This window comes from Pleurodeles waltl, chromosome 5, assembly GCF_031143425.1.
Source record: "Pleurodeles waltl isolate 20211129_DDA chromosome 5, aPleWal1.hap1.20221129, whole genome shotgun sequence".
In the NCBI taxonomy this organism is placed as follows: domain Eukaryota; kingdom Metazoa; phylum Chordata; class Amphibia; order Caudata; family Salamandridae; genus Pleurodeles; species Pleurodeles waltl.
Window position 1 is genome coordinate 961,058,151 of NC_090444.1, and position 23,336 is coordinate 961,081,486.

At 49.9% G+C, this 23,336-nt stretch overlaps 1 protein-coding gene across 1 annotated transcript in view; it reads left to right on the forward strand.

The window, feature by feature from the left end:
- The window catches only part of LOC138297073 (kinesin-like protein KIF28), a 783,037-nt gene that overhangs the window by 78,238 nt on the left and 681,463 nt on the right, over window positions 1-23,336 (forward strand). Inside the window, exon 2 of the mRNA XM_069236578.1 lies at window positions 5,483-5,674. Within this exon, the coding sequence (XP_069092679.1) occupies window positions 5,519-5,674 (156 nt within the window). The 5' untranslated portion in view covers window positions 5,483-5,518. The remainder of the gene's footprint in view (window positions 1-5,482; window positions 5,675-23,336) is intronic.

The window sequence follows — 23,336 nt, forward strand, 5'->3', positions numbered from 1 at the left end:
GGCCAATTTAGTCACATCCCTTCTGGAAAGAAGGTCTGTTTCACTTTGACTCATCAAATCATTCCCTGGAATGAAGTCATCTTGCAGTCTTCTAATTCCCAATTGTCACCAAATCCTGAGGCTGTTTCAAAAAGGAAATAGACAATGGCCAAAAAAAACAAGGAATTTGGAAATCTGTATCAGATGGTCGCCAAAGGAAATTCATCTACATATCAATCTTCGAAAACTAAGAACATTGTCCATAGGCACCAATCCTTTCTTCCTAGGATTAAACGTTCATCTGTATTTATCTGCGCAGACAACACAATAACAACGTGCTATTGAAGAAGCATGGAGAAACAAAGTGTGCTCTTGATGGAAGCAAAAAGAAATCTGGAAATGGATTGCTCTTCACCAGATTACACTGAAAGTGGAGCATGTATCAGAAATCCGCAATCAGTGGGCAAATACTCTCAGCAGAGCAACAAAAGAGTGTCACAAAAGGAAATTGAACTAACAACAGATAATATCTATTTTTAAAGCTAAACTTGTTTGTGATGCATCTCAACTGCAAAGGTTGGTTTGTTGGCAGCAAGTGTCCTCAGGAGGGGTAATGGGAAATGCCTTTCAGATAGCTTGGACAGGATCTGCACTTACGTGTTCCCTCCGCTTCCTATGGCACTAAGATTGTTGAACAAAATGAGAACTAATTGTTGAAATTGTTGAACTAATGAGAGAGCAATATCACATTACCTTCATAGCTTATCAAGACCCAGACAGTATTGGTACACAGAGCTTCTTCGCCTACTGGAACAGCAGCATCTTCCGCTCAACCAGTACTCGGCCAGATAACGAACAACGAAAGGCAAGTTCTTCCTTCTCAGCCAAAGTCCCTCTATTTATCAGCCTGGTTCCTGAATACAAGTTCCACCTTTTCAATATTGCTGAAATCTGCAGAGAAATTTTAGAAAAAGCCAAAGCTGAAACAACAAATGCAACATACAAAGGCCCATATTTATACTTTTTTAACGCCGTATTTGTGCCGCTTTTTGATGCAAAAGCAGCGCAGGCTTACAAAATACAATTGTGAAGGTTTGGCAGATCTGGGCTGGAGGGTTGTTGGTAGGTTTGGAGAGTCTTGGGGTCCGAAGGTATCATAGATGTCCCTGATTTTACGATGGAAGAAGGCAGCTAATCTGTCGCAGAGGTCCTCAGATGGAGGAATGTTCACAGCTTCAAATTGGGGTTTTGCGAATTCTTTGACAACGGTGAAAAGTTTTTTGGTGTTGTGTGTGGTGGCGTTGATACGGTCCTGCAGGGCAGCTTTCCTGGAGGATCTGATGACGTGATGGTGGGATTTGATGGCGGATTTGAAGGCCGCAAGGTCCTCTGAGGAGCTGCTGTTTCTCCATCTTTTTCTTTAGCCTTCTGCAGGTGCGCTTGGAGTCCTGAAGTGTGGAGGAAAACCAGCTGACCTTCTTGGTGTTGTGTTTGCCTGAGGTTGTTCAGAGTAGAGCTACTGTGTTGGCGCATTCGGAAAGCCATTGGTGGAAGTTCCTTGCTGAGATGTTTGCGTCTGTGGTGTTGGGGGTGGAGACTTTCTCGGGATGTTGGTGAGCAGTTCCTCTGTGGTCTGGTTCCATTTTTTGTGAAGGGAGCGGGAGGTGCTGAGTTTGACTGTAGGTGTGATGATGGAGAAGTGAATGCAGTGGTGGTCGGTCCAGAGTAGCGTGGAGGTAAAATTGATGGTGATGTTGTTGCTTGAGGAAAAAATGGGGTTGAGTGTGTGTCCAGCAATGTGCTGTGGTCAGGTGACCAGTTGCTTGACTCAATTGTGGCGATATTGTGGTTGTTGAGATTGCTGAGGAGAAGGTAGTTTGTGGATGCAAGTGCGTTGGTAGCAAGGATATCGACGACGAGTCCCTGAAAGCTGGGCAGGGGCCGGGAGGCCTGTAGATCAGGGTGCTGCTTAAGTTGATTTCGGTGTGGCGTGGATCTGGAATTGGAGGTGCTCCATGATGGGGGGGTGTTCCTCAGTGTTAGTTGTTAGGTGAAGGGTGTTCTTGTGTGCGATGGCTCAGCCAAAGGGGATAAAAAACAAACCATGGACCGATCATTGCCACTCCACAACAGTACCTCAGTGTGTGCCTACCTCCTTGAGTTTTCCGGTGCCTGGCCGTTATCACGAAGGTTTGAGCACTACTACACTGATGACAAGGAGGTATTCTGTACCACCTGCTGGGACCCACTCGTTGCAGCGCTCCAGACTGCGTCTGCTTACTGGTGCAAGGCACCCCTTTGGAAGAGGAACCATTTCATCCTAGCATGGCAGACCTCCTCCGAGCTGCAGCCACTGTGTTCCCACCTGCCTCCAGCCCTTGTGACTCTGGGGTAGACTAGCGTGGAAGCACGTGTCGATGGCCCCTTTGGAGGCCATATACTCAAGAAAGGCAGCGCCACCCAGTGGCTAGAGTTGATATTGCGCCAGCTAGCAGGCAAGAAACTTCAATTAGCTTCTGAAGGCCCAGCAATGACATGGCATAAACATTCCTCGCCATCCTCTGGAGAAGGGGCACTACCTTCGCTGCCTCAGGCTCTGTGTCGAGTGGCAAGACCCACAAGCGCAGCATCGGGGCCAGAGCACCCCTGCTCTGGTGGCTTTATGGGACACCTGTTTACTCAGTACTCTCGGTGTGGGGGAATTACCCAGCCCCACAGCAAGCTGCTGCTGCCGTCCAAACACCATGGGCGGAAGCTCCCACACTTTTTTTTTTTAAACTTTATTTATACTTTTATGCAGTTCACATATAATTTTACAAGTGCAGCCACATTTAATACATGTTACCAAACAGTGTCAGGTGTGGGATCAGTAACTTTGAACATTCCTCCCAATCCAACCGCATCTATCCATATACTGTATTTATAGGTCCCGTCATCGTTCATATAATTCACTGTCTATTCTCAACAGATCATGCAGGGTCTCCCGCCTCAGGTTCTCCCGTTTCTTTTCCAATAAGATATTGCTTATAAATATCCCAGTGTTTCGCAGGCCGATTGGTGGGGGGGAGCAGCTCACTATAGTTGTCTGTTTGCGTGTTACAATACACCATGTCCCTGTGCCATTCCTCCACTGTCGGAATAGGTTCACGGTCCCATCACGTGGCTACTTGCCGTTTGGCCAACAAAAGCCCAATCGCTATCAATTTGCAAAATTTTACTGCTAAATGCCTGTCCCATCCTAAGAGTGCCATTATCGGTTCGCAGTCTAGCTGTTCGCCAACCATGGACTCCAGCTCGCAAATCACCGCCCTCCAAAATTGCTGCACTCTCTCACAGGCCCAAGACATGTGGGGTAAGTCTATATCCTAATTTAGACTTGATCTCCTAGACCCTTACATATAATCGGCCTTTCCAATATGGCCGCTGCCATAACGCTTCTGTAAATACAGTCATTCCTTGGGGACATGACAAATGAGGAAGGACACTTGACCAGGATCACATAAAAAATGGCGTTGGACTAGTACGTCGGAATGCATCGCGGGATTTAGCCCGATATATGTTCTGCAAATTATACTGCTGTACTCCTAAATTGGTGAGCGACCCAACTTACGGGCTAGAAACTTGCAAGTATCCTCTCTTGTCACACAGTTAGAATAGAATATTCACTGCTCAGCTGCCAACCTCTTTTCTCTGAAATGCCTTGATACACATACTATCTCGATATGAAGTGTGACAGGTGCCGATCTATTACAGCATATTCATTGCATTTATTGATTCTAAACTTGTAAGCGACCCGCTTAATAGGCTAGAAACTCATATGCCTTCTCTCTTGTCACACAAGTAGAATAGAATACTCACTGCTCAGCTGCTGATCGACTTTTCTGATATGCCTTGATAAACACACTATCTGAATATGAAATGTGAATAGGTCCTGACCTATTACAGCATACTCACTGCACTTAATGATGTTGTATGCGCATTATGGATCCGATGGTAAGTACTTACTATTAGAGAGTATCCTCTATTGGGGCATGAGATTGGATATAAATACCCATTGATGCAAATTATGAAATCCCATACAAATGTGAAAATTGAATTATTTGCACAGTAGCTCCGCCTGTTATTTACGCTTTACTGGAAGATCCATAATACCTTAGTTATGAATAGATAATTTTATGATAATGTTTTCTTCCCTTGTATAATGTATTTCCCTGTAACAATGACGAGGACCATTCCTAACATTATATTATATACAATAACCTTTATACAGACTGAAAATATTGAACGGTTATTACGTCTTTCAAAAAATGGACCCACTCTGATGACTTTGCTAGGAATGAGTTATCTTTTTTTCTCTGACACCTATTGGTGCTATAACAATAACCTATTAGCCTGTGATAATGCATCTATAACAAATTAGTGTTACTATCGTCACTCTGCCAGCATATGTCCTATTATTTGATTGCACATCTATTTGTGCATGCTTCACTTATATTCAGTGACGGGAACCACCAATTGAGTGTACACTTTGCCGTGCAAGACTCACTTATAACAGTAGTTGGCAAGTCAGTCACAAGCACTCTCTATGGATCTTTTCTATATTTACTCCCACACGTGGTGCCTTCAGAATATATTTTCTCTTTAATAAAAGCACCAAATTTACTGGCCATCTCAAGGTACTTTCTCTATCTGTATTACACCAAAGAACTTGCAAGAATTAAACCCGTTTTCTCTACAATAGCCTCCTCAATACTGACCCTATCATTACATATATTTTACAGCCTTGAAAAAGCCCCAGATAGACTTACCATAAGGGGCGAAACACGTGTCGGATTTGGTTCTTTACCCAAACTTTTATGACCCTCTGCTTGGGCTTTGGTTCTTTGATCAAACTTGTATGATCTTCTGTGTGAATGGACATCAATAAACAACTTTGGACTCACCATCTCGACTCAACCTGTTAACTTTATATTGCAAACCATCATAAATCACAAGTTTGGACTCCTTCATCTGAATATTATGTGGGTTTTCAATTCTCCATTGTTTCAAGATTTAGTGTTAGAGCAAATTGGGCCATACCCCATTTGACAATCCACAAACTGGAAAGGGGCATTCTACTGGATGAAACAACTGGGCCATTGGAACTTTGTCTCTTGACACATACACAGTACATAAAATGTGATAATAAGATAAGTTACTGGGTTAATGCATTCATCACTGCAAAGATCTTTGTGTGGGTTACCTAATGGATATGTGATTCATTCCAGGCCTGTCCGACTCAAACTTTCATGCCTTTGTAGTCAATAAATTGGGTAGCGTTAATTTGGCTACAAGTAAAAACTGTTATTTATAGTACCAGAATTAGCAAAACCTGTGGCGGTAAATACTAATTTACCTAAAGTAAGTAGATCAAACGGAAAGGCTTGGTCGGTTTTAGTGTTAACTTTAGTGAGTAATATATTGAATAAACTGCTAACTGGGTGCTGTGGTCTTTTTTATACAGAGGGAGAAAGAAGCAAGCAGCAGGTGTGTCATATCTATGAATTCCAACTGCACCACCATTTTTGACCCTAAGAATCCTGGGCATGGTAAAACCTTCAATTTTGACTTGGCATACTGGTCACATGATGGGTTCCTGAAGGACAGCAATGGCCTGCTCATTCCGGATGGTCCAGACAGCAGATATGCAGACCAGGTAGTAGCAACACTTTCAGTACATGATAGGCTTTCCTACTAGTGTAGCACGATCACTTATTTAGAGCAAATCACTCAATCATGGATAGCTGTTATCTATAACCGATTAGTCTTCAAACAGAAATCTATGTTGTTGTTTCATGGTTACCTTGCTACAAAGAAATTCACTAGTTATAGTTATTTCTTGTAATTTTAATTTGTGCCCTGAGGTAACAATAACTCGTGCCCCCGGCATGCACAGTATTGTCATCAATTATGTCATTTCAAATGTTGCAGTGATGTTATCAGTGATGTAACAAAACATGTCATGAGTGATGTAATGTGCAGGATATTTAGCCGTGCACATCAAGGATGTAAGTTATAGTGTCTTTATTCATTTTGGTGACCCGATGCCCACCGAAACACCCTTTTTAAAAACTGCTGGAGAAGGGGTGCACAGCCATCAACGCTGAGCATTTATAACCCCGGGGACCCCATTCCCGGTTCCTTTTTTTTATTTTATTATGGGGGAATGTGCCTCTAGCATTTATGGCCCCAGGGTCTGCATCCCCCCAGGGCCTTTCTGTTTTTTAATGGAAGGGGGTTGCATGCCACCCCTAGGATCCCTGGGCCCCATCCCCACCCTTTTGTATAAGGGGAGGGGGCATGCAGGCCATCTCCTGGGCCATAGATGGGTGCCCCTGTGGCCACCCAGGGCACCCACAGTACACACTGTTTGGTGCCGCAGGAGGGGCCCCACGGCCTGGCCGGCTCCCTGCATGTATCCATCCTGGGTGCATCGGGAGCCACCTTTGCTTCTGCCCTCCAGGAGCAGATGTTTTTCACTACTCCCACAAGCCAGACCAATCCGCGTTTCCCTGCCCACAAGAATACGGGCAGGTAAACACATGTCTGCTCCTAGCTGGTGGGAGCATTTTTAAAGCTACTGCCAAGTTGGAGCAGACATGCCTTGACTGTCCCTGCTCCTGTGGGCAGGGAAATAGTATCAGGGGGTGAGCCACCTATGACACCAAAGTGGAGCCAGCCCCAGGGGGTAGGGTCACATGTCCCCTCCCCTATAATTTTCTGTCAGCCCCAGGGGTTGGGGCAAGGGGGCCTTTACAGGTTAGGGGAGTGAGGCAGCACACTAGCCCACCACTTTAATTTGAAATCGGCACAGAGCGATGGCGTTCCAGGGGGCCTTAATAAGGCTCTGGGAAGGGGGTGACATGTCGCTCCCCTCCTTTTAAATTGCGCGGGCCCTGGCGGATGGAGTCAATGGGGCTGAAAATGTCTCAGGGAGTGGGCCCCACTCGCACCCCTTTCCTCAAATATTTTAGGAAAATGACCCCTGGGCCCTGGGCTACCCCAACAGTCTAAATTCTAAAATTACAAAAAACGCTGTTGTTTCATTTTTATTTCATTCCACAATCCTGCAGGAGATCCAGGGGGAGTTCTGCAGGATTATAGCATAAGAGAACAACCCTGTTTTTCATTTTTGCTCATGGAGGGGTCTCTCTGGGACCTTCTACAAGGGCTAGGGGGCAAGGTATGCTTACCCTCCCCTCTTATAACTTTTGCCTTTATCAAATTTAGGTTTGGGGACCAAGGGCCTGATTTAGATCCTGGCAGAGGGAATCCTCCAGCACAAACATGACGGCTATCCCGTCCGCCGAATTACGATCCCCCATAGGCTGAAATGGGATCGTAATACAGAGGATGGGATACATTTGTGATGGAGTATTCCCTTCGCCAGGATCTAAATCAGGCCCTAAGTCCTTGTGTTTTATAATGGCTGTCTACAACATGTTTTCTCATGTTGTGCCCAGCCAATCAGAGCAATCCTTAGTGAGGAGGCCCAAGGGAAACAATAGCCCCCTAGCCTAATGAGAGCACCCTATTGTTTAATTTGGGTTTAAGGACTCTAGCTTTTGGGGTGATCTTTCAAGTAGAAGCTGAGAAAAAGTGGGGTCCCAAAGATATTTTCTCCTTTCATTTTTCCATAGAAACTTTAGACACAACTGTAGCCCAAACCGTTCAATGGAGTTAAACCAAATTTGGCACAAAGGTACATCTTGGTCCAGAACAAGTGTTTTAGTGATTTGGTGCAAATCCGTCCAGTACTTTTTGAGCAATTAATGTTAAAAAAACTCTGTATATATTAGGCTACCAAGGCTCTACGAACATGACAGATCTCATGCTGAGATCTGATTGGCTGCCATCACATCAATAGGTTTGTGGCAGCAGCCATCTTAGTATTCGGGACTCAGTTTCGAATCCCAGAAAAAAATGCTTAAAAAAGAAAAGAAAGGGAGCAGAGTAGGGATAACCTTACCCCCCAGGCCTGGTGGTCGGGCTCCAAAGGGATACCACAAGGGGGCAAAAACGTTTTATATATTTTGCCACAAATTCAGAGAAGATCTGTGAATCCATGGCAAAATTAATAAAAGAAAAGGCACAAGCTCCCGCACTATTACACACCAAGGCTTACTAGGCCCTGGGGACCTTACCCTCGGGCCAAATACTTTAAAAAGGGGAAGGTACTGCATGGCCTCCTAATCCAAACCTTCTTCTTGGGCCCAGGGCACCCACTCAAAATCCCCAAATCTAAGGGGATAGGGATGCCAAATACAATACAAAATGGGAGGGTCTGCATGCCCCCCAGCAACCTTTTAGGCCCTGCGATCCCCTTTTGCTGTGTATTTTTGAAAAAGAGAATGGTCGCTCCGTGGCTCCCTTCTCTGAGCCTTATTAGGCTCCAGGGGCCCATCTTATGTGGCCACATATGATAGAAATGGGAGAGGGACCAAGCGGCCTTCTCCCAAAGTCTAATTTGGCCTCCATTGTTTATATGAGGGTGCCCACCAAGGGAATCCACCAAGCACGACATTGGGAGGGCCCCTGCTGCCACAGCTGACTCACCACATAGTGACGGGAGCACGCATTGCTCTAGTGCTGACGGAGTAGCTATTTATGCCGCTCCCTTTTGGTGGGAGCCATATGTGTTCTGATTCCAGCTGGGTGCCAATTGGGAGCAGACTTAGGGCCTGATTTAGAGTTTGGCGGACCGGTTACTCTGTTACAAAAGTGACAGCTATCCCATCCACTGTATTACGATGTCCATAGGCTATAATAGGATCACTATATGGAGGAGGGGATATCTGTCATGTTTGTGATGGAGTAACCCCCTACGCTGGATATTTTTAAAAAAGCGCCTGCTAGATGGAAGCAGACATATGTTTCCCTGCCCACGCTAGTGCCTGCAGTGAAACCACTGTGTCCCAGGGCTGGGTTCCCCAGGACACAGTAAATGAGCTGGCCCAGGTGGACGGGGGCAATTAAAGTCTCATGCGGCCCCTCTGCCCTTTATTACACATTTTAAGCCCTTGGGATGGGATCCCAAGGGCGTAAAATGGCCATGTGGCCCTCTCCCCTTAATTAAAGATTGCAGCATGGGGTATGGAGTCCCCAGGGGCCTTTGATGGTTTAGTGAGGGGGACTAGACACCCCTCTCTTTTTTTTGGACAATTCAACCCGAGGGGATGGGCTCCCTGAGGCCTATAATGGATCAGTGAATTCAGTTGCGACTGTGTAGCTATAGTTAGGATTCCCAGAGATAGGAATTCTTCTGATTTCTGACTGTTAATAACTTTGTATTCACGTGTTGGGGCCAAATGACTATGAAATTTGCCACGATTATAGATCATGGAGTGCAGATGATCCTATTTGGTACTACAAGTGAGCAGGGTAAGTGTTTTTTGAAGTTATATGCAATTTAAACTTAGTGATATCTGTGGCTGTGTAAATTGTACTGTATTTTGCTAAAATACTGCGAAACACAGGGATGACAAGACATTTTGATTTTGTGATTAGCTAGTGACTGCCTTTACAAAGATTAAAGGCAGCAATGTAGTTTTAAGTTCACTTTGGCTGTGTTTGGGATTGGGGCCTTAGATATAGGTAAGAATTGGGTTTTATATTTTTTTCTCACCTAATACCATTTTATTAAATTAAATAAAGTTTTCTATATATTTTGAAAAAAAATTATAGAGTACCACAGTACCTTCAGGAAGTACTGTGGTACTTAAAAAAATGTCATCTAAATATATATGTTAAAAAATTAAATATACGCTGCACTACACTATATTTCACAATTATACTGTACTATAGTGTATTCTCATTTTTTTACACCTGTAAATCTTTTCAAACAAGTCTACAGAGTACTGCGGTAATACCTACAGATTACAGTGCTACTAACAAAATGTTTAAAAATTGTTTACAAAAATTATAAATAAGCTGTACAGCTCTATAGTTTACTAATATAGTGTACTACAGTGTATTTTTAATTTCTGCTGTACATTGTTTTTTCCCAGTAACTACTGAGGTACTTTGTAGGTACTAAAGAGGTTGTCTGTAAACTGTTTTAAAAATATATACAAAAATAAACATTTCACTACGAACTACCACTTTAATAAGGTAGGGTACAATAATAAGACATACTACTTGCCTATATCAACGTCCCTAATCTAGAACACAGCCAAAGTGTGCTGAAAACAACATGTCTGCCTTTTATGTTTTGTAAAGACAGCGATTAGCCAATTATATACTGCCTTGTCGTTGGCATGTACCGCAGTATTCCACAAGTTACAGTGGTACATACAAAACATAGGGGGTCATTACAACATTGGCGGTAAAAGCCGCTTACCGCCGTGTAGAAGACCGCCAATACACTGCGGCGGCGGCGGGAGACCGCCACAGCTATTATGACACACATCACGGATTCTGCCGAAATTCAGACACCCACACAAGTCCGCCACACCAAAGGTCAGCGATAAATATGCGGAAACAAATCCTCCACCTCCAACAGAAACACGCCCATGCTATTACGACCCACGAATCCACACGGCGGTCTTTCAACCGCGGTATTCCATTGGCGGTACACATCTCCGCGCTCAAAACACACACACAGCTCCAAAACACCGCCACATTGGACAATTACAAATACACACACCTGATACACATACACACACCACTCCCACACACCCAACACAATATAAAACACACACCCACATCACCCACAAACCCCTACGACCACAAATTAGAGACGAAGGCCAGAGAGAGACAGCACAGAATAGATAACACCATCACACAGAGGCACACTACACCATCACCCACACAACATCCACGCACAAAACACCACATACCACTACACTCACCACACTCATCAACACATACACCACCCCACACATCACACACACCACCCCATGTCACGCCAAAGACACCCCCGCTTCTCCGAGGAGGAGCTCAGGGTCATGGTCGAGGAAATCAAGAGGGTAGAGCCACAGCTATTTGGCTCACAGGTACAATACACATCCATAGCCAGAAAGATGGAGCTATGGCAAAGAATAGTCGACAGGGTCAACGCTGTGGGACAGCATCCAAGAAATAGAGAGGACATCAGGAAGAGGTGGAACGACCTACGGGGGAAGGTGCGTTCCACGGTATCCAGGCACCACATCGCGGTACAGCTGACTGGCGGCGGACCCCCACCTCCTCCCCCACAACTAACAACATGGGAGGAGCAAGTCTTGTCCATCTTGCATCCTGAGGGCCTCGCAGGAGTCGTTGGAGGAACGGACACTGGTAAGTCAAATATCAACTATCATATCCCCCACCCTACCTGCATGCTATCACACACCCCCACCCTCACACCCTCCCCTATCACCCTAACTCCTCACTAATCTACCCATAACACCAACCACCCATCCCAACCCCAAGACCTGCATGACACAACTAAGCATGGACACCCATCACTAAAGCATGCCCACTGCACAGACCCACAACACCCCCCAACCATCACCACACAAGCCCCCACACAGGAATGCCTGCACTGGGGTTCACGCACACCCAACCATTGCACACCATGAAACACACACATGCAATAATCATGTACTTATACCCCCGCAGGAACCCGAAGGAACGTCACCACACCAGAGGGTCCCGACAACACCACTCTACCCCCAGAAGAGGCCCACAGTGACGACAGCAGCTCTGCCCTACTGGATCTTGATGACCAGCCCGGACCATCGTGGGCCTCAGTACAGTTGGTTCCCCTTGCCCAGCCACAGCCCAACACCGAGCTTACACCCTCTGGTAACCCCAGCACAGCACCCACCCAGCGGGCCCATACCTCCCTACCCAGGACAGGTCAATCAGCGGTGTGTCCACCACTACAGGGCACCCAGGTTAACCCACCACCCCAACAACTACAGGGACCTGGGGGCAGTGGTAGTGGGCACACGGTCCAGGGGACGGAGGCACAGGAACACCGGGGAACTGGGAGGGCTGCTGTGCGACAGAGGGAGGACAGGCCAAGGGAACCTACTCTCAACGAGGCCCTATCCTCCATCATGGGAGCATACCACCATTCCCAGGAGACGATGGCAACGGTCCTGGACAAGTTGCAGGAGACCCTACGTCTGCAGGAGGAGCAGTATTTGGGGTTCAGGGAGGAGCTCGGGACCATCGCCTCCGCCGTGGGCACCATCGTAGGGGTGATGACGGACATTCAAAAGACCTTGAGGGACACCGTGGCACTCCAAGGGGCCCCTGACACTAGCCAGGATGATGAAATGCCCACCACCTCTGCCGGCGCTAGTGGACAGGACGCCCCGCCACAGGACCACCACACCAGCACCCCACCCCCTGCAGAGGGACAACCACCACGAAAGCGGGCCCTGAGATCCAGGAACAGGACAGAGCAAGATGGCAAGACCCCCGCCAGGAAATAAGACCACCCTGATTGTCCCCCCACTATCCCACTTTGTTACCCTGTCCACATTGGAACTGCCCCAGCTCCACTTCCAATGGCCAGATGTGCAATGTACCTGTGAGACTAATAGACAGGACTCTGCCATGGACATTCTTCCACCATGACCTCTCCCCATTTCACAACCCCCCTACATTTTTATGCACTTCAATAAACACCCTTGAAACCTCAATAATATTGGAGTCAGTCAATGATTGTGAACTTTGTATTGTCAATTACAGTGTTAAAAAAGGTTACCCATTGGAAGGTCAACATACCAATGTCACACATCACAAGCCTTTCAAGGGTGCAAGCTGTTGACACGTAGGTTACCACATTACTGAAACTGAAATGGAAGGGGACAACTCAGTTACCAAATAGGGAGTGAAATGTAGGTACAGGATAGAGGTAGACGTGTGAAATGTAATATAATGTGAAACATGAAATTGTACTCACCTGTGTCTCATTGAAAATATTGCTGTATGACTGACTCCCTGTTGTCGTTTTCATCTTTATCAGCTTCATCTTCATCACTGTCCACAGGCTCCACAGGCTCAACCGCTGCAACAACACCGTCATCTGGATCATCCTGCAGAAAAGGCACCTGGCGTCGCAATGCCAAGTTATGGAGCATGGAGCAGGCGATGATGATGTCGCACACCTTCTTCGGTGAGTAGAATAGGGACCCACCTGTCATATGGAGGCACCTGAACCCGGCCTTCAGGAGGCCGAAGGTCCGCTCGATCACCCTCCTCGTCCGCCCATGGGCCTCATTGTACCGTTCCTCTGCCCTGGTCCTGGGATTCCTCACTGGGGTCAGTAGCCAGGACAGGTTGGGGTAACCAGAGTCCCCCAATAGCCATACACGGTGCCTCTGGAGTTCACCAATCATATCAGGGATGCTGCTATTCCGCAGGATGTAGGTGTCATGCACTGAGCCAGGGAACATTGCATTTACCTGCGAGATGTACTGGTCTGCCAAACAGACCATCTGGACATTCATGGAATGATAACTCTTCCTGTTCCTGTACACCTGTTCATTCCTGCAGGGGGGGACCAGAGCTACATGGGTCCCATCAATGGCACCTATGAAGTTGGGGATATGTCCAAGGGCATAGAAGTCACCTTTCACTGTAGGCAAATCCGCCACCTCAGGGAAAATGATGTTTCTCCTTACGTGTTTCAGCAGGGCAGACAACACTCTGGACAACACGTTGGAAAACATAGGCTGGGACATCCCTGATGCCATGGCCACTGTTGTCTGAAAAGACCCACTTGCAAGGAAATGGAGCACTGACAGCACCTGCACGTCAGGGGAGATTCCAGTCGGATGGGCGATTGGTGACATCAGGTCTGGCTCCAACTGGGTACATAGTTCCTGGATTGTGGCATGGTCAAACCGGTAGGTCACGCACGATGACATGCCGCTCTTCCATTGTCAACAGGTCCACCAGCGGTCGGTACACCGGCGGATTCCGCCATCTTCCAATATGTCCCAACTGACGGTGCCTAAGAAGGACAACAGCGAAGAAACTGTCAGCATTCCTCCAGGTATGTACCCACAGTCACACACAAGACTACACCAGACAATTAACCCATCCGGGAAAGGTTTTGAGTGTAGGCCTCAGTATGTGTGACGCAGTAGTAATTGAAGCCATGTGTGCCCCAGAAATGGCGGCTGCCTGACCTCTAAACTGGGACAATGGAATTGTGGGGTAACTGCGCTGGTGTTGGACACCGTCGCGGTAGGCGGTCGTAGAGCGCAGCGCAATGCTGCATTGGTTAACATTGGACCCTATGGGTCCCAGGAGCCAATGAACAGGTGCGCTGGCGGTGATGATGCGCCCGCCGCGGACGTCACCACCATTTTCTATCTCTTCAATCACTAGATACCTGACCTTTGACAGGAGAGGACCTACACTGCTAGTGTTGCTGTGACCTCGCGACGATGGCTGCTGCGTCTGTGGAAAGGGCCACTGCCTTCACTGCACAGGAGTTGGAGAAACTTGTGGATGGGGTCCTCCCCCAGTATACGCTACTCTACGGTCCTCCAGACCAACAGGTTAGTACACAGGGAGCACGTTGTATGGGCTAGGCCTGGGTGGAGAGGGCTGGGTGGATGAGGGAAGGGGGCAGAGTACATAGAACAGTCATGCATGGGGATGAATGGGCCACAGGGATAGAGTTGGGAGGGGGCCAATTACAACGACGGTGCTGTAGGTAATGACTGTTCCTCTTTCCTTGTGCATGTCATGTAGGTCAGCGCCCACCAGAAGAGGGACATTTGGCGTGCCATCGCCAAGGAAGTCCGGACCCTGGGGGCCCACCAGAGACGGGGCACCCACTGCCGGAAGAGATGGGAGGACATTCGCTGCTGCAGCAAGAAGACGGCAGAGGCTCAGCTAGGGATGGCCTCCCAACGTGGGAGGGGTGCCGGTCGCACCATGACCTCCCTGATGTTCCGGATCCTGGCAGTGGCCTACCCGGAGTTGGATGGGCGCTTAAGGACATCACAGCAGACACAAGGGGGTGAGTACTACCTCATCCTATGGACTTTGCGTGCAGTGGAGCTGTCTGGGTGGGGAGGTGGGCTGTGGGTGTCGCTAGGCCAGGGCGAGTTAGGTAGGCAAGGCCCCTCCGTTATGTAGGCCATGTGGCACTCTACCCCAGCTAAAAAAAAAGACAAATTGATGTATAGTTGCCCCTTTGCCATCCATGTGGGCAGATTTCTACCATTGCCATGTAGGCCATATCCCAGAAATTGCATGTGCAGAGGGCAGGAGCACGGCGTAATGCAGGGGGCTGCTGCATTTGTCTTGTCCGCCAACAGCAGCGGTATGCCATGCACTAAAACTCTCTTTCTTCTGTCTCCACCCTTTTTCTGCTCTCCCTGTCCTTCTGTACATCAGCATCAACAGGCGGAGGTACAGTGGCACCGGAGCATGAGGGAGCTGCATCCCACATGGCCATGGAGGGCCACACCACAGACTCTGAATTCACCAGTGGGACGGAGGGCGAGGGGAGCTTCACGTCAGCCACAAGATCACCAAACAGCGACATGGACTCGTCCGCCGATGTGAGCTCCCCTGTGGTGGCGGCACCATCTGTGCACCCCACTTCTACAGGTACAGCCGCCACCTCCCCTACCAGCACCGCCCTCCCAGCAGCCCCTCAGCGTTCGTCCCGTGCCCGCTCACCCAGGAGGGTGGGCATCACCTTCGCCCCAGGCACCTCAGGCCCTGCCCCAGTCACCCCTGCTGCCCTCAGTGAGGAGGCCATTGACCTCCTCAGGTCACTCACTGTTGGGCAGTCTACCATTGTGAATGCCATCCAGGGTGTAGAACGAGAGTTGAAACACGGTAATGCATTCCTGGAAGGCATTGATTCTGGTCAGGCTGTCCTTCAGCGAACCCTGCAATCTCTGGCCTCAGCACTGATAGCAGCCATTGTCCCTGTGTACAGCCTCCCCCCTCCAACTTCCTCCACCCAGACCCAATCCCCTGTACCCCAGCCCATCCCAAGCACACCTACAGACCAGTATGCACACAAGTCAACACACACAAGTAGCTCAAGCAAACATAGGCACCACACACACCACAGGCACTCACACAAGCATCAGACCCATACAGACACAGCAACATCCACTGTGTCCCCCTCCTCCTTTTCTCCCTCCTCCCTCCCATTCTCGTCTACACACACACCTGCATGCACCACATCTACAGGCACTAGGACTCGCACCAGGACACCCAGCACCACAAGCCGCTCACCTGCACTCACCACCTCCACTGCCATATACACGTCCCCTGTGTCCTCTCCCAGTGTGTCTGTGATGCCCCCTCCCAAAGTACACAAACGCCGGCAATCACTCACCCAACATCCATCCACCTCACGACAGCCTCCAGTACCTGCACCTGCACCCAAAACAGCTAAAGTGACACCTCCTACAACCACCTCCTCTTCCTCCACTCCCAGAGCCCCTCCAGCTACCCATCCCCGTGTACGTCAGAAACTGTCCCTATGTCAAATTGACCTTTTTGCCCCCCCCCTCCAATTCATCAGTCCCGTTGTAGCGCCTCAGCCAAAAAGCCTCCAGTACCAGTGGTGCGTGTACCAGGTTTTTGGAGTGCCCCGTCCACCAGGGCAGGCAGTAGGACCCGGAGCCAAGGCACTGTCAGCCCACCCCCTGTAAAGGCTCCGAAATTGGAGAGTGGAGGACGTGACCTTGTCAAGACTCCTGGTGGGACAAACAGTGAAATGGTGTCCAAGGCGATTGGTGAGTCATCTGTAACTCAAAAGAAGGTGGGGAAGGTCCCGAGGAAGTCTCCCCAACCTGTTGTGAGTGTCACGGCGGAGAAGTGCGCCATCATTTCCGGCGGTCCAGACACAATCGCCAGCACCGTCGTTACTGGTCAGGAGACCACCGCCAGAGTCACAGCCCAGGAGGGCCCAAGTATCGTCACTGGTCCAGAGACCACCGCCAGAGTCACAGCCCAGGAGGGCCCAAGTATCATCACTGGTCAGGAGACCACCGCCATAGTCATAGCTCAGGAGGGCCCAAGTATCGTCACTGGTCCAGAGACCACCGCCAGAGTCATAGTCCAGGAGGGCCCAAGTATCGTTACTGGTCCAGAGACCACCGCCAGAGTCATAGCCCAGGAGGGCCCAAGTATCGTCACTGGTCCAGAGACCACTGCCAGAGTCATAGCCCAGGAGGGCCCAAGTATCGTCACTGGTCCAGAGACCACCGCCAGAGTCATAGCCCAGGAGGGCCCAAGTATCGTTACTGGTCAGGAGACCACCGCCACCGCCGGAGTCACAGCCTAGGAGGGCCCAAGTATCGTAACTGGTCAGGAGACCACCGCCAGAGTCATAGCCCAGGAGGGCCCAAGTATCGTTACTGGTCAGGAGACCACCGCCACCGCCGGAGTCACAGCCCAGGAGGGCTCAAGTATCGTAACTGGTCAGGAGACCACCGCCAGAGTCATAGCCCAGGAGGGCTCAAGTATCGTCACTGGTCCAGAGACCCCCGCCACCGCCAGAGTCATAGCCCAGGAGGGCCCAAGTATCGTCACTGGTCCAGAGACCACCACCAGAGTCATAGCCCCGGAGGGCCCAAGTATCGTTACTGGTCCAGAGACCACCGCCAGAGTCATAGCCCAGAAGGGCCCAAGTATCGTCACTGGTCCAGAGACCACCGCCAGAGTCATAGCCCAGGAGGGCCCAAGTATCGTTACTGGTCAGGAGACCACCGCCACCGCCGGAGTCACAGCCCAGGAGGGCCCAAGTATCGTAACTGGTCAGGAGACCACCGCCAGAGTCATAGCCCAGGAGGGCCCAAGTATCGTTACTGGTCAGGAGACCACCGCCACTGCCGGAGTCACAGCCCAGGAGGGCTCAAGTATCGTAACGGGTCAGGAGACCACCGCCAGAGTCATAGCCCAGGAGGGCCCAAGTATCGTTACTGGTCAGGAGACCACTGCCGGAGTCACAGCTCATGAGGGTCCAGAATCCCACAGCCCTGCTGGGCAATGATGGAACGTCAAGCCACACACCAACGTCCAGTGTGGAGTTCATCATGCCACACACCAATGTCCAGTGTGGAGATCGTCATGCCACACACCAATGTCCATTGTGGAGATCGTAATGCCACACACCAATATCCGTACCAGAACCGCCATGGCAAAGCACCGCTGAATAGGGCAAAGACCGCCATGGTGAAGACCGCTGAACAGGGCAAAGACCGCCATGGTGAAGACCGCTGAACAGGGCAAAGACTGCCATGGCAAAGCACCGCTGAGCAGTCCATAGCCAGCCATGGCAAAGCACTGCTGAACAAGGCCAAGACCGCCATGGTGAAGACCGATGAACAGGGCAAAGACCGCCATAGTGAAGACCGCTGAACAGGGCAAAGACCGCCATGGCAAAGCACCGCTGAACAAGGCCAAGACTGCCATGGTGAAGACCGCTGAACAGGGCAAAGACCGCCATGGTGAAGACCGCTGAACAGGGCAAAGACCGGCATGGCAAAGCACTGCTGAACAAGGCCAAGACTGCCATGGCAAAGCACCACTGAACAAGGCCAAGACCGCCATGGTGAAGACCGCTGAACAGGGCAAAGACTGCCATGGTGAAGACCGCTGAACAGGGCAAAGACCGCCATGGCAAAGCACCGCTGAACAAGGCCAAGACTGCCATGGTGAAGACCGCTGAACAGGGCAAAGACCGCCATGGTGAAGACCGCTGAAGAGGGCAAAGACTGCCATGGCAAAGCACCGCTGAACAGTCCATAGCCAGCCATGGCAAAGCACCGCTGAACAAGGCCAAGATCGCCATGGTGAAGACCGCTGAACAGGGCAAAGACCGCCATGGTGAAGACCGCTGAACAGGGCAAAAACCGCCATGGCAAAGCACCACTGAACAAGGCCAAGACTGCCATGGTGAAGACCGCTGAACAGGGCAAAGACCGCCATGGTGAAGACCGCTGAACAGGGCAAAGACCGCCATGGCAAAGCACCGCTGAACAGGGCAAAGACTGCCATGGTGAAGACCGCTGAACAGGGCAAAGACTGCCATGGCAAACCACCGCTGAAGAAGGCCAAGACTGCCATGGTGAAGACCGCTGAACAGGGCAAAGACCGCCATGGTGAAGACCGCTGAACAGGGCAAAGACCGCCATGGTGAAGACCGCTGAACAGGGCAAAGACTGCCATGGCGAAGCACCGCTGAACAGTCCTTAGCCAGCCATGGCAAAGCACCGCTGAACAAGGCCAAGACCGCCATGGTGAAGACCACTGAACAGGGCAAAGACTGCCATGGTGAAGACCGCTGAACAGGGCAAAGACCGCTGTGGCAAAGCACCGCTGAACAAGGCCAAGACTGCCATGGTGAAGACCGCTGAACAGGGCAAAGACCGCCATGGTGAAGACCGCTGAACAGGGCAAAGACCGCCATGGCAAAGCACCGCTGAACAAGGCCAAGACTGCCATGGTGAAGACCGCTGAACAGGGCAAAGACCGCCATGGTGAAGACCGCTGAACAGGGCAAAGACTGCCATGGCAAAGCCCCGCTGAACAGTCCATAGCCAGCCATGGCAAAGCACCTCTGAACAAGTCCAAGACCGCCATGGTGAAGACCGCTGAACAAGGCAAAGACCGCCATGGTGAAGACCGCTGAACAGGGCAAAGACTGCCATGGCAAAGCACCGCTGAACAAGGCCAAGACTGCCATGGTGAAGACCGAAGAACAAGGCCAAGACCGCCATGGTGAAGACCGCTGAACAGGGCAAAGACTGTCATGGCAAAGCACCGCTGAACAGGGCAAAGACCGTGTGGGTATGAATAGTCCGGCACATCAGGCATCGTTCTCCCATGTGCAGCTGGGACTGTGACAGGACATGTACTTCCACGGGGAGACTCATCCAGTCTGGGCACCAGTCCCACCCAGTACCAGTAGAGAACTGCATCTACTTGCGAAGATGTGTCTTTGCACTCCCCAGGATGGCACAGTGGGCAACCCACCCACTGTAGAGAGTTGAGAGACTGTGGCTTTGCACTCCCCAGGATGTAACAGTGGGCAAGCAACCCACTGTAGAGACTTGAGAGACTGTGGCTTTCCACTCCCCAGGATGGCACAGTGGGCAACCCACCCACTGAAGTGACTTGAGAGACTGTGGCTTTGCACTCCCCAGGATGTAACAGTGGGCAACCCACCCACTTGTTAGACTTGAGAGACTGTGGCTTTGCACTCCCCAGGATGTAACAGTGGGCCAGCCACCCACTGTAGAGACTTGAGAGACTGTGGCTTTGCACTCCCCAGGATACATCAATGGGCATGGAGCCCCGTCGTGGATCTGGCTTTGCATTCATCTGGCTGAGGTGCCCCCCCTTCCCTTCCCCCTGAGGTGCCTGTATTGTTTCTATCTGATGCCCCGGCAGTGTTCTCTCCGATTTTGGTCAGGTATCTATTGTGAGCGTCGCCCATGCATTTTTGGACTGTTGGTGCACGGACATTGTTGTGTACATATCTGCACTACTTCTTGTATTGTACATTTATTTTTGACAGATTTCGTGATATATATATCAGTATATTTTTTAATGAGTACTATATTGGCACAATACAAAGTTTGACCGCTATTCGCTTTGTCTTTGCATTCTTCCGGGGGGATTGTGGTTTGTTACTGTGATTTTTGTGAATGCTTTGGTGTGTATGTTGTACTATGCAAGGGTGGGGGTGGGGGTGTTTGGTGGGTGTCCCCGTAACTTTTGCCTCCCCCCCTCCCCTGTGTCGTAGGTGCTGTACTCACCGGTATGTTCTGCGCCTACGTCGCAGTTGGTCGTAGATGAGCAGGAATACAACGGCAGGGAGTATTTGTAGTTCCGGCTCCATGGTGTCCTCGTGGGATGTGTTAAGGTGAGCGTTTTCCCATAGCACAAGCTGTTTCCGCCGTGTTTTTATCCACGGTGAATCCGCCCCGGAAAAGGTGGCTGATTGGTGTGTTGTGATAGTGTGGGCGGTACATTGTCTTCCGCCTGTCTGTTGGCGGTAACCGCTGCGCTGTTTGTCTGTACCGCTTTGGCGGGCGGTGTGTTAAAGTGGCTGTCTTAGTTGGCGGTTTCCGCCAGGGTCGTAATTCCCTTTTTTGTCCGCCGGCCTGTTTGCGTTATTACCGCAGCTTTAACACCGTCCGCCAGGGTTGTAATGACCACCATAGTATTTTTCCCATCTAACTTTAAGACTGCATGAACTATTTACACCTATTACCAAACATTACCATTTACACCCTGTAATCTATATCCCTGCTACATTGCATCTGTTCACGCAGTTTCACACAGCATCTGTTTAAAGTACCACACTCCACTGTATGCCACCCCACTCTACACCACTCGACTCATCTCCACTATACACCACTTCATTACACTACAATGTACACCGTTACACTCTACACCACTCCACCCCAATGTACACCACTCTACGCTGTTTCACTGTATGAACCTCCATTCTACATCACTCCACTCTATGCTATTCCACTACATGTGACTCCAATCTACGTCACTCGACTGTACGCTACTACACTTCACGCAGTTCCACTCTACTCCACTCCACTGTATGCCACTCCATTGTATGCTGCTCCAATGTACGCCACTCCACCCTACGCCACTCCACTTCACACCACTCCACTCTACGCCACTCCAGTACTATGCCACTCCAATCTACTTTGTTCCTCTGTACACAACTCCAATTTATGACACTCCACTCTACATGTTCCACTGTACGTCCCTACGCTGTAGCTCACACAACTCTTCACCACTCTACTATATGAGAAAGGACAGGAAAAAGTTACAGAATTGGAAGTCACAACAATAGCATGGGACTCAAAAGTGAAGGCACATGGTTGATAGATGGGTCAGATAGGCATTGAGGTTCATGAAAAGAGTTGGAGGAAAGGTAACAAAATCATTTCTGGTTGTTGATGGCAAGATTGAACCACTGGAAAAATTAAGACATAGGATACTGTCCCTTTTGGCAGAGCACTTGCCCCCTCCCATTATACTAACGCTGATAATGTGAAAACAGTTTACAGGTTACCATGTATATTCCCCAAAACCTGAGTGTAAGAGTTCAGCAACTCTGACCCGGGGTGGGTGACAAAATCCAACAGGATAAGGGTCTATGGGGCATATTTATAATGCCCAAGTGCCACCTTGCGCCACATTAACCTCATTTTAGATTAATGTGGCCCAATGAGGCAGAAATCCCCGCGTCGTGTTTACAGAGTGGCGCAATGCATGCTTTTCTCCACTCTGTAACCCTTTGTGCTACATTATGCCTGTGACAGGCATAATGTATGCAAAGGGGGGGTTCCCCTGTTAGGGGAGGCAGAAAAATGTTGCAAGGAAATCTATGAGATTTCCTTGCACCATTTATTACAGCACTTTTAACGCCTGCCGAAGAGCATCCAAGTGAAAGTGAAATCCAGTCGGGTCCCTTGTCCACAGGTGAGTGGGGGCGACTCTTGCCACGAATCTCAGGGTCCCATCTTGTCCTATTTGCAGGGGTCAAAGGGCTCCCGATGCCAACCTTTAGTTCTTGCAACACAGCGGTTCTGGTGCAAACCTTTGGTGGGGGGTGAATAAACCCGGTCACAACCAACATACACGGGTGTTGGTGGGTAGAAAAAGATAAAGTCGACATGGCATCCCTTCCTGGGTGCCATATCCACAAACCACTGCCTTTGGCATAAGTAAGTCACCCATCTAGCAGCTGGGACCACCCCTTGGGTGCCAAGCTGGGACCACCCCTTGGGTGCCAAGCTGGGACCACCCCTAGGGTGCCCAGAGCTGAAGTGAACCCCCATCTTGTTTTGGAGGGTGATAGCCAATAGGGTTAGTTATGAGTCCCCCTCCCCAAAGGGAGCGAACACAGGAAGGGTGTAACCACCCTCAGGATCAGTACCCATTGGCTACTGCCCTCTGACCCCGGTAATGCTCTTAAATTTAGTATTTCGGGGCACCCCTGAGCCTTGTCCTTAAGATTCCTGGTGACCTAAAGAAGAAGGACTGAGGAGCCGCACCAGCAGTGAAGACTCCAGACGACAACTGACTTGGCCCCAGCCCTACCAGCCTGTTTGCAACTTTAAGACTCCTGCTGCGAGAAGATAACTCAAACCCACAGAGGACTGCCTGCCTTCCCTAAAGATCAAGAACTCCTGAGGACCTTGGCCCTGTCCACAAAGAAACCTCCAACCAGGGCTCCAGAACCCTTTGGATCCGCAAGTCGTGCCAACTCTGCACTGACACCCACGGCCTGAGTCCAGATAACCCACCTGACTAGTGAGAGTCCCCAGGCGATTTCGGCCTCGAGTTCAACCCGGTATTGT